The 12,384-nt window shown below is 47.3% G+C and overlaps 1 protein-coding gene across 10 annotated transcripts in view; it reads right to left on the bottom strand.

The window, feature by feature from the left end:
• Dcun1d4 (defective in cullin neddylation 1 domain containing 4) overlaps positions 1-12,384 on the bottom strand; it is an 87,042-nt gene that overhangs the window by 11,598 nt on the left and 63,060 nt on the right. For all 10 annotated transcript variants that reach the window (XM_006979701.4, XM_042257521.2, XM_076546444.1 and 7 more), the window contains one exon: positions 4,196-4,304. In XM_006979701.4, coding sequence (XP_006979763.1) covers positions 4,196-4,304 — 109 coding nt within the window. The remainder of the gene's footprint in view (positions 1-4,195; positions 4,305-12,384) is intronic.

The raw sequence follows: 12,384 nt of genomic DNA, 5'->3' as shown, positions 1-12,384 counted from the left end.
GATTCCGAGGACAAGGGCTGCTCTGGACCACCCTCTCAATGCACACGCCGATTACAAGGAGAGAGCCAAGGAAAGGCACACCCAGCAACCAAATCGGACCTCACATCCTGCTCCGAGGCAAGTACTGGGGCAGTAGCTGACCTCCACAGCAAGAGCCACAATTAAGAGGACCTTGCCCAGCACAGCACCCAGAAACCAAGACACTGGAAGGAACAGATAAAGTTGTCAAGCATTTCTAATAAACATACTCTAGATGTTTGAGGGCGTACAAGGACACTGTCCTGGAGAAGAGAAAAATGGAAGGCATTTAAAAAAAATGTACTTCTGAAATTACAGTCTCTGCAATGAAAGATGTTAACAGGAGATCAGATAATGTAAAAGAAAAGATTAATAATGGAAAACACAGCAATAAAACTTTAAAATGAGCAGAAGGCGCTATCTGTGGCCTGTGGGACAGTATCAAAAAATATAACAAACATTTTGTAGTTGAAGAAAGAGACAGAACATAAAACATAAACATCTAAAAGATTTTCCTGTTTAATATAAACTATGAACCCACAGATTCAAAAAGCCCAACAAATCACAATCAGAATTAATAACCAGGAGAGTCATGTTGGAAGCATCATGGTCTACTTGCTGGAAAGCCAAGAAAAGAGAAAAACTATTTCAGTAAACAGACATTATGCTCAAAAAATAAAGATGGGGATGACATGAGACGCTACAGAGCTGGAGATGACAGGAAGACATCACGGGGAGGGCAGTGTCAGCCTCGAGTCTGTTCCCAGAGAAGCATCTTGCAAAGTTGAAGGCCAAGCCAAATTCTTAATAAAACCACCACCACCACCACCACCACCACCACCACCACCACCACCACCACCACCACCACCACCACCAGCAGCAGCAGCAGCAGCAGCAGCTCTGTCCTGAAAGGACTGTTAAGGAAGTTTTGTTCACCAAAAGGAAAATGGTATTAAAGACTGGTCTGCCTAAGAGGAAAGAACTCGGAAGCAGCATCGACCTGGGTACCTGCAGCAGACATACTTGCCTGTTTAAACAAAATGACTCGAAGTGTGAGTCAAACGTACAAAGTATGGCAGGTAAAATGAGAGTGCATCTCTGTCAAGGTTCTCACACGTTTACATATGTATAACGCAAACCTTTAAAGCACTAAGGCAAGGCCCGGGGTGAGCAGCGGAAATAATACAATAGAGATATGGGTAGCAAAGCATGGGAGAAGTGAGCCTCCCAGCAGACAGAAAACCCCACCTCAGTCCTAAAGAGGGCATGGAAAGAGGACGAGGTAGAACAATGACAATCCTTTCCTTTGAAGGACAGGTAGACAAACAGGCGATAACTTTAGTAACATTCACATCAGATGCAGCATCAGCATCTTTAAAAACATGCCCTGCCACACCCACATGCACGTCATCTTTCAGAAACCCACTCTCAATATAAAGATGCCAGCAGGTTAAAGGAAGGGAAAGAACTGGCATGCCATGTAGACCATAACCGAAGGAACGCTGGACAAGCTGCATTCCTCACAAAGGAAGTTCAAAACTAAGGAACAGGCACACTTCATAAAGCCAAGTGATCAGTTCCTGCAGGACATAACAATATGTCTAAACCTAACGTCAGAGTTCCAAAATATATGGGGGAGGGGGAAGACGAGGTGACAAAGTGAGTTAGAAATGAGGAATTCAACATTCCCAAAGACGGCAGTCAGTGAGGACCCGAACACCATCAACCAAACTGACCCCACGGTCACCAGGCAACAGCGACATGTGTGACAAACAGTCAGAGCGGGCTACATACTAAACAGACAGACAATATACTTCTCTACCCAACAGAATTAAACTTGGTATCCATAAGACAAAGATTAGCTGGGGAACCCCAAATACCTGAAAAATTATCAACATATTTCTAAATGATCAGTGTGTCAAAAAGAAATCCCAAGGGAGGGGGGCTGAGACGGGGGGTTACGAGTTGCTGGGCTACAACAGCAAGAGCCCATTAAACAGAACCCAGAAATACTCCAACTGAATGCAAGTGAGGATGCAACCTCCCAAAACTTGTAGGATACAGCTAAACAAAATAAAGGCTTGTTAACAAGTTCACCTTAGTGTATATTCAGGCTGAACTGAACAGCTTTGGTAATTAAGTGATAAAATATGAGTTGTGTTATTCATCGTTACATAAAAAGGAAACATTCACCAGTATCTATTGAGATGTTCCTTAAAGGCAAAGAACGCTACTGGACGCACATAAAATCCACAGTCCTCGGTCTACCGGGAGCATGAAGAGCCTGTACCCCAAACCCCAGTGTCACACCAAGTATTCACGGAGGCTGTGTAAGTGACTGTGGCACAAATCCTGCAGGACACACTGACCCAGGAGGCTGCAAGTGGCGGGGTCCCTGGCCTGGAGATGGACAGAAATATGGGCGTGCAAACAGCGCTCCAGGGAACAGCCTATCATGAGCAGAAGCAGAAAGTGGACAGGCTGAAAGGTCAGGCATCAGGCCAGCGAGCCACAGAGACATCACGAGGTGATGGGGACATGATTATGTGGGGCTGCAGGAAGCCACAGATTCAAGTCCTCTGTCTCAGTGTGATCTTCTGTCTGTTAGCAACATGACAGAGGACAATTTCTCCACTTCCCTCTGACCCACCTCCCATATGAAGGGGATAAAACATCCGGCTGCCATGGGGGCAAGTGCATCATCCACATCAGGATGCACATGCTAACAAAAATGTGGTGAGAGGCGGACTGGAGGCACCGAGAGAGAGGAAACCCAAGGAGCTCCTGCAAGGTGGGCCACAGTGACTGATCCAGAGTGGGTGAAGTCAGGAAAAGCAAATGAGACCTGAGTCTACAGCGGAGGGCAGCTACGAGAATTCTGACACCTAAGCAGGAGGCCAGAACGAGCTGATCTGGGTGCACAAAGTTAGGATATGCCTGAAGAGACCTCAACACGTATGATAAAAATCCAGGGGAGTCAGGCAGTGGTGGTGCACACCTTTAATCCCAGCACTCCAGAAGCAGAGGCAGGCAGATCTTTGTGAGTTCAAGGTCAGCCTGGCAGAGCAAGTTCCAGGGCAGTCAAGGCTACATAGAGAAACCCTGTCTCAAAAACTCATAAGGAGGGGGGGAATTATGTAATGAACTATTTAACCTAGAAACTAGTACCTATTCTGGAAGTACCTAGCCTCTACCTCCAAATAAATTACATGAATGCCATTCCATAAAACAGTACATGTGCACCTCATCTCTTCATTTGTACCATGGGCACAGTGACTTCATTAGATTGCAATGATCAGTATGACATGAATTAGGGCTCCACATAGCACTACTAATGGACCACTGCAGACGAATTATAACTCACCACGGAATACATTTTTGGTGCTAAACTTATAGAGCCAAAGAGTGAAGACAGAGAAGGAAAGATACATTCCTCCTTCTACTTAATGAAAGAAAGGAAGAAAGGAAGAAAGGAAGGAAGGAAGGAAGGAAGGAAGGAAGGAAGGAAGGAAGGAAGGAAGGAAGGAAGAAAAGAGAAAGAGAGAGGAAGGAAAAAAGAAAGAAAGATTTAAAAAATGTAGCCAACCAAAGTCTAGACACCTGAACCCAACAAACATACAAACACAGAGAAAACACTAATCTGGAATAAAACATAATTACAAGGGCTGTGGCCGGGTCTCCAGGAACATACCATCAACTAGTCCTCTGGAATTCTGCACCTAAGGTGAGCAGGCTTTCAATCACCCCCAGGGAATCCCTGTCACAAACTTGGACTTGAATCACTAAAGCAACCAACAGGAAGTCAGCCTTGGTTTGAGTTCATATTCTTTCCAAATATAGTAGCAGTTTCCAAGTGAGACTGGACTAGGTACGATCAGTATTCCAGTCCCTGGAGGACTGAAGGTCTCTTGTGTGAGAAAGGACAGCTTTTCAAATCTATCGGACTGTTCTGAGTATCACGTGCTCCTCCACAATTTACTCCTAAGCCAATCACAGGAGCTTTTAGCTAACACACACCTTTGCCCAGAAGCATTTTTTCAAAGCATTAGAAACACTAGCTTGTGCCCTGCGAGTAACTTTTCAAGGTCTCTGCTCTGGTGTAAAAAGCAAATCTCCAAAGGCAATAAACAAAGGGGGGGGAGGGGGGGGGACATCTGGACAGGCTCAGAGAACTCACCCGCGCAAAGTCAAAGGCGTATCTGTAAATGAGCTTAAAGTTTGCTGTATCGTTTAATAATGATCTTAAGTAATCCAAGGTAGCTCTGAGTTTTTCTGTTGTGTCACATCTAGGAAACAGAATAAAGGTAAATTACAACCTGAGTGGGTGTTGGTTGGTTTGTTTAAACTGGAGCAGTATAAAACCAAAAGAAGAAAAAGCCAGAAGCTGGACTGTGTCCATCATGACCAGCCACTTTCTGCACTTTTTAATAAACGATAAAGGCATTAAAAAAAAGCGGATACACAGCAACCAAGCACACACTCACACACCCCCCTACACATCACATTTATGCTCCTCTCACATGCATGTGCCACCTGAAAGCTTCAATGACACTTCCCATCAATCCCCACGCCATCTCGGTGTCCTGCCAATGTTTCTCAGCTAGCAAGCACACAGACCTGTACCATCTCCAGCTGCTCGGCAAAGTGCCTTTGTAGTTGCTTTAGAGACCACTCCCCCTGTCTTTGCAGGGTGTCACTGTCAGGTAATTCCCATGGCTGCACATGTTGCTGATGGGAACATGGCATTGTGTCCTCATGTCCTTCAGGGAACACCACGAGGAGGCTTGCCACATCAAGCTCTTCCCTATCTCGGAAATTAATCTGTACAGCTGGGGGGAGGGGTATGCACCAGATTCTCCACTTAACTGTTTATTTGTATGTTCATGTATGTGTGTGTGCACGTGAGGGCCAGGTCAGCTTCAGGCGCCATTTCTCAATGCTGCCCAGCTTGGTTTTTTCAGACAGGGTCTCTCGACGGCAATCTACTGAGTAAGCTAGAATGGCTGGCCAGTGAGCCCCCAGGGTCTTTATCTCCCCCCCCCCCCCCCCCCCGGGATTTACAAATGCATGTCACTATGCCTGGCTATTTATATGGGGTCTGAGGATCAAACTCAGACCTTCCTAATGTTAGGGGCAGCAAATCAATGGAGCCTTCTCCCCAGCCCCCAGGGTGTCCACTTAAAAGTACTTTCCTAGCTTTGAAACACAAACGGCCCGTGTCCGACTGTGACGACCCAGTTCATTGGTTCTTTGTCCAACCTGCTGCTTCCTGATGCCTCAGCATCCCCAGAAGCAGGCTGTAGATCAAGCCGCAGGTCAGCCGTACTGGTGTAGAGACACAGGGACATGCAGGTCCATCAGTGGGAGCCCTCATGCCTTCTGCTGGGGGGAGGGCGGCCACTCCAAGCACCACCCCTGTACCTACCCAGCCTCCGTCATCTCACATGCCTCCCCCAGGGCGGCACATGCCGCTCGACACCCCGACTCATCCATGCACAGCAGTTTTTGAGGCGCTCCGGACACCACCACCCTCTCTGTGGACGCAGCGGACTGTTCCTTCTAATTCAGCACGTTCCAGCCGCCGCTGTCTTTATTCTCTGCAACACACAAACTGTCCCAGTTTGGGCACTGGGTCCCTGAAGCTGTCTGCCTCCTTCTGACACGTCCCCACCAATCTCTGAGCATTTATTTCCATGCTCTCTTCTCTGGCACAGAATGTTCTGGCCCCCATTTTCTTCTTTCTCTGCTCCAGACTTGAAACCAGCTGTTTCTCCAGGGAGCCCTGACCATGACAATGTGGTTTTACCAGGAAGTGACAGTGTTTACTTTTGATAAGGAAGCACCCTAATGAGTTGTTTTTACAAATTAACTTTCGGTTTACAACATGTAAGGCTTAAAGAGAAGAACCAGGCCAACAAGATGACTGGCGGGGGTGGGGGATGGGGGGTGGGGGGGGTCGTGGACCACTTGTTACACAAGTCTGGTGACCCAAGTTCTGGCTCTAGAACTCACTTAACAGTACCAAGAATCGACTCCACAAAGCCCTCCTCTGACCCTGTAGCGTGTTCCGGTGGTGAACTGTCCTGCGCTGTCTGAACTCATTCAGAAGCTGACTCTCGAAGAGGGGCTGACTGTCCTCCATCCCAGCTCAGCCCCGACTCAAACACACATGTCACGTGTCATGAGTGTCAGGGGATGGGCTGCCCACCCCCAGCTGTGACAGGGATTAAGGAGAACAACAGAACACCCCAAGTTTAAAAACCAAGGTGCCCTTAAAAGCTGCTTGAGGGCAAAGCATTTCCTTCGGACAGGGTTACCCTATACCGTTTACTCTATAATGTAAAGGTATCTAGGGCGAGTGAAAGGAGGGGGAGGGGGTGACCCCAGCTGACTGCCTCAACTTCTCCAGTCTATTTCCAGCAGACGTGATGATCAACAGATGTGATGATGTCTCTATTTGTTCTTTTACCTGGAAAGCCCCCGGAGGTGGACACTGTTCTGCCTGGACCACCCAATCAGGAACTCTAGCTCATGCCTTAGTGGAGCTTCCCAGCCAACCCTGCCAGACTGCTGCAAGACCCAGGGGACTCCTCTGGCCGGGAATCTGTCTATCGGGAATTCCGCAGGCTGCTTTAAAAGGGTTTCCCCAGTCAAGTCCAATGGATGGTTTGCACACTCAATTTGCCGATGTTTGTTACTTAACTATGTAAAACTTCTTTTACTTTCATTTCCTATGATATACTTAATAAGCCCTCTCATTCTAAACCAGAAGAATGGCTACCACAGCTCATTCTGACCATCCAGAATAGACCTCTACATGCCTACACCCATGTGCCTACACACACCAGCTCACTTTCTCCAGCAACATCAACGCTGTTCGTGGCTGACTGTGGCTCCTTGTGTTTCTCTGCAGTTTTTATTTATTTGCTAGAACAGATAATATATAATCTATTATATCAAATGAGTGCTTAGTGTATTAACTAAAATATGGTTCAAAAATAGCACACTACTTTGTTTTTAGTAAAATCTGCAAAAGCTCCTTTTTGGTGGCCAAGTACAAATACAGGCAAGTCTGTATCTCTCTATTAAAATAAACTGTCTAGAACCCCCAAACTAACCAGAGTATTTATTGTTCAAGAACAGAACCATCTAGAATGCCCTGTATTTCTTCCTGATGTTGAAAAATAAAAGATTAAAATTAGATTAATTTAGAAGTGAGAAAAAAGTTTCTTCAAGGGACTAATATGAAAGCTGAGAAATACCCGAGACCTAGACAAGTATTTTGGAGAAGTAGGAAGGTCCTCCAGATGCCAGGAACAGCATGTGCAAAGGACCAGTGGCAAACAGAATGTGGCAAGTCCTAAAGCTAGAACACACTGTGGCTGGGAAGATAAACAGAGGGAACGTGGGCAGGAGGGGGAGGAGGAGAAGGGGGGGGAGGGGGAGGAGGAGGAGGAGGAGGAGGAAGGATCAGACCTTTAAGTCTCCCATGGTCCCCTGGGAAAGATTTCATATTGCATCCTACAAACAACACAGGTACCTCCCGCTATGGGAGAGATCAGGCTCGCACCCTCGACAGCTCTTGGAATCTCTGAAAAGAGTGTGAGGAAGGAAGGGTGGAGATGCTGAGAGTCTAACTGTAGTCCTAGTGTCAAAACCAAATGAGGATGGCAAAGACTGGAAAAACACCCAAGGCAGCGTGGGGTAGGTATGGCTGGGATGCAGGAGTGGCAGCCGGCTCAGTTGGCATTAGGTGTGTACTACTGCAGGACCAAGAGCCTATTAAAGAAAAAATTAACAGTGTTAATAATGGTGGCGGTTTACAGAGGAGGAAGCCAGTCCATCCAAACACGTGTAAAGCCAAACAAGTTCCTACTCTTCACTGGAAAGGAAAGCCAAGGGCCAGTTTGAGATGGGCTGTTTGGTTTAGTCCCAGGCGATCGTTAGTTTTCACAGATTCAGGCGCAGGAACCAGAGCAGCGAGAGCTGCTGCAAGAAAACGAAGTGACCCTGGGTGCTGGGCAGAGCAGCATGTGAGACCCAAACACAGGATCTGTGCCCAGCCTGGCGTGACCTTTGCACCCCTAATGAGAGATGCCCCTGTGTTTGAAAGGTACCTGGAACTTCTCCAATTGTGAGAAATGACCAAATCCCGTATTTTAAGTGAGATCAACTATCAAATGCACATACAAGAGTCCACCTCATGGATCCATTAGGGTACAGCTGTCACACGGGCTCTTCCCTACAAACTCAGAACAGGGGGCCACTAAGGAGACAGAGCTCGCCCGGCTGGGAACAACAGGTTGCCATCTAGTGGCCATTCAACAAGGACCCTTTCAGAGGATAAGGTGAGACAGCTAAGGGACAGTGAAGACACGGGTTTGGAATGCTCAACCCAGAGGGCTTTCTGGAAAGTAGCTGTATTTCCACCTCAACTGTATATACAGGATAAAAGTCACCACATTCAGTGAGTGAACACACTTCTAAGTACAGATTGCTTTCCCCACAGCCCCTCAAAACCTGCACCCCTTCACTTAGTCCAAGCTATTTTTCCATCATAGTTTTACACAAAAGGGCTACCGTTCTAACCCTTCCCTTCCCAAGCTCAAAGCGCTTCTAGATCTAACACAGCTCCCACCAGGGGGTAATGACCTACTCAAGAGCCCGCCCGCCTGCCATTTTTACCAAGGTACCCTACAGTCCTGGGTCTCCCTCCTCCCTTCCCACTCATACAGGCCACCAGTCTGTACCCTAAAATCTTAACTCCCAAAGCAATGGTATTAAAATGTGGGATATCCTGCCCGGTGGATGGCCTCACACCCAGGCACACAGGGAAGAATTAATTAGATTCAGAGGTTATTAGTAACCCCCAAAAAAAAGTAAAAAGGGAGGATGTGAAGCTAGGAGGGAGACGGGGTGAGAGGCACCAGGAGAAGGTAGGTAGAGTTGTGAATGGCTATGATCAGAATATTCTGTAAAAATGGTCCATAAGATTTTGAACAAGTAAATAAAAATATTATTTTTAAAATTTTGGAGGTGACTGAGTCATGAAAGCAAAGCCTTTATGAAAAATGGGACTAATGTCCTTAACAAAGCAGCCTAAAGAAGCCTGTCTGTCCTAACCACCACGTGAGCACACAGCCGTGAGGCACCCCCTGACGAGCCAAATCCAAGCTGTCGGCTAGGTGCCAAAGCTGCTGGAGCCTCGGCCTCAGGCTTCCCCTCCACAGCTGTAAGAAATAACCTTCTGTTGTTTATAAGCAACTCGGTCTCTGGTACTTTGCTATAGCAATTTAAATGCAGTAAAATGTGTATCACTACACACAAATACAGGTTTGTAGTATGTGTGTGTGTGTGTGTGTGTGTGTGTGTGTGTGTGTGAGAGAGAGAGAGAGAGAGAGAGAGAGAGAGAGAGAGAGAGAGAGAGAGAGATCCAACTTGAATCTAAAGCATTTCATGGCATAGATTTAATAAAATGAAAATGACCAGCCGGGGATTTAATCCCAAGTATTCAGGAGGCAGAGGCAGGTGGATTTCTGTGAGTTCGAGACCAGCCTGGTCTACAGAGCTAGTTCTTGGACAGTCAGGGCTATACAAAGAAACCCTGTCTCAAAGATCAAACGAAGGAAGGATGGATGGATGGATGGATGGATGGATGGATGGATGGATGGATGGATGGATGGATGGGAGGGAGGAAGGGAAGAGGGAAGGAAATGACCAAAACCAGGGGGAGAAATCTAAAACAGATCTCTAAACAGAACTCTAAAACAGAAGACAAGTAACAGATAAAAAGACAGACCACTTTCCACAAGTAAGTCCCCCTGAGTTTTCCTGGGGACTTGGTAACTGCATCTTCCAAAGGTGCCTTAGTTGACTCAGCTAGCAGAGTGACTGTATTGGTCCTGAACCTCTAAGTGTTATTTCTAAGTCCCGCCCCTAATGGACTTTGTCTTTGCTGTCAATCAGGTTGGACTTAGAATCACCCAGGAAACATAACTTTCAGTGCCCGTGAAGGTATCTCCAGCAGACTGACTCAGGGACGAGCCCCACCCAGCCCACGTGCTGGGGTCCGGAACTGAACCAGAAGGAAGAAGGGCAAAGCTAAGTGCCTGGCAGTGTGGTTCAACACCTCTGGATGGGTGGATAGAGGAATGTCGAAGTGTTTAAAGCCGCAGGTTAGCCAAGTCCTAGAATGTCATAAGCAGACCTTAATGGGCAACGCTGGCCCGAAGTGTAGGAGACCAGAGTGTCAACAGAGTGGCATACAGGAAAGTCTGTGCTCGCCAGCTCTTGAGGGGAAGGGCACAGGAAGCTTTGGGAACTGGACTGGAGACAATCATCTTAGATTTGCCACGGAAATATCCTAAAAACCTGAGTGAGGTTGAATTCAAAAGTGAGGGTCTATTTTGTCTAAGAGAGGGAACTTCGAGACAAGTGTAATGCTCTGCTGTGGCACAGTTACTACTCACTGCATTGACCCACATTTACAGTCAGAAGAGCAGGAAGAAAGGGTGTGAATACGGCTAGAGCTGGAGACAAGTGAGCCAGGATGGCCAGACAGGGGCTTGAGCTCTGTTAACGCCGGGGTGAACCAGAAGCAAGGCCGGGCTGTACAATCTCGAAGCTCACCACCCCAGTGACATAGTTCCTCCAGCAAGGCCATGCCTCCTAAATGTCCCCTAACAGTGCCACCAGCTTGGGGACCAAGTATTCAAATACCCAGGCTGTGGGGCACATTCTCATTCTCTCGTCAGGTGACAGCAATGATAGAGCAGTGGTCCTCACCCTTCCTGACGCTGCGACCCTCTAATACGGTTCCTCGTGTGTGGTGACCCAACCACAGAATTATTTCCATTGCTACTTCATAACTGTAATTTTGCTGCTGTTAGGAATCATAGTATAAATAGCTGTGTTTTCTGATGGTCTCAGATGACCCTTGTGAAAGGGGCATTTGACCTGCTCCCCTAAAGGGGCTGTGACCCACCTTTCAGGCTGAAAACCACTGAGACAGGATCTTGATCTTGTTCATGGGTTTTCTTTGCCCAGGATATGGTACTCGGCATATTAAGTGTCGTTCAAATGTTTCCTAATATAGTTTGGCTGCATAGGAAGGCTCTTAAAAACTTGAAATTACAGTAATTCTATCCTAAATGATTAACTCCATCTTGGAAAAGGAAACCAGTCTCCAAATTTTACACCACACGGACGGGAACACACACACACACACACACACACACACACACACAGAGAGAGAGAGAGAGAGAGAGAGAGAGAGAGAGAGAGAGAGAGAGAGAGAGAGAGAGAGAAGATTCCTCCACTTTTACAGTGGGTCATGCATATCACTGCACCCTGAATTTCTACAATTAGGTCAAGGCCACCTTCGAGAACCCACCTGTCGCCACCAACTGCACCACATCACAGAACAGAACTCACAACTAAGACCTTCATGGGCTCTTTGATCCCTTAGAATGGAGACGTAGGCCTCTTTCAGAAAGTATAGCATTCAAACACACAGGCAAAGCTTGGCATGAATGAGAAATGTTGTAAGGAGAAAAGTCTGAAAGGACCTGAGACTATATACCAAAGGGCATCATGTCCTCTAAGTACAAACGCGACTGGACCTGGAGGACGGCATCTGCCTCTGAAGCCTTGAAGCCGGGTCTTGACATGGCCAGGCATCTGTGTCACAAGGACACTGCACTCTTTTCAGGAGGCAGTAAGGGGAAGCCAGAGAAAATGATGAGTCAGCAGGCTTCAGCCGCCTAAGGCCATGCTCTCCACAACAGACACCATCACACAGGGGTTCGGGGCCACCCCCCCAAAACTGTAGTGCACACAGACAAGGAATGTGTGTTTGTAAAGGATGGCAACTTTGGCCTCACAGTCCTCCGCCTACCACAGATGATGCTCTAGGGAAGAACGTGAGTTAAGAACCCAAGGGCGTGGCGTCTCTTCCCGGCTCTCCTTTCTCAGGTGGCGTGCCGTTCTCCTCAGTTTCCCTATCTGTGCCATGTTCAGAATAAAGCCAGACATGTTCAGATGGGAGAACAGCAGGGGGAGGGCACGAGCCATCACGGCACGGGGTGGAGGACAGGTCGGTACCGGCAGGGACAGCGGCAGTGGAAGCTAAACCTCCGCCACAGTTTCAACGAAAGCACCAGACCACTTCAATCACAATAGAACCCAGAAAGGTGAAGTCTATTCTTCCCAGCTAAGGGGGAAAGGGAAAGGTAAACACTCCTGGTTCCTAGACCAAAGCCAACTAGTGCTTCATCTTGAAAGCATCTGACTTGTTGTTCCCTCCCCAACGTTCTCCTTCCTTTTCAGTGGAATAATTTGTCTTTTTGAATGAAACTCTAAGCAAGT

Source organism: Peromyscus maniculatus, chromosome 10 (genome assembly GCF_049852395.1).
Source record: "Peromyscus maniculatus bairdii isolate BWxNUB_F1_BW_parent chromosome 10, HU_Pman_BW_mat_3.1, whole genome shotgun sequence".
Classification (NCBI taxonomy): domain Eukaryota; kingdom Metazoa; phylum Chordata; class Mammalia; order Rodentia; family Cricetidae; genus Peromyscus; species Peromyscus maniculatus.
The sequence above is the reverse complement of the archived record's forward strand: the minus strand, read 5'-3'. Positions and strand labels throughout refer to the sequence as shown.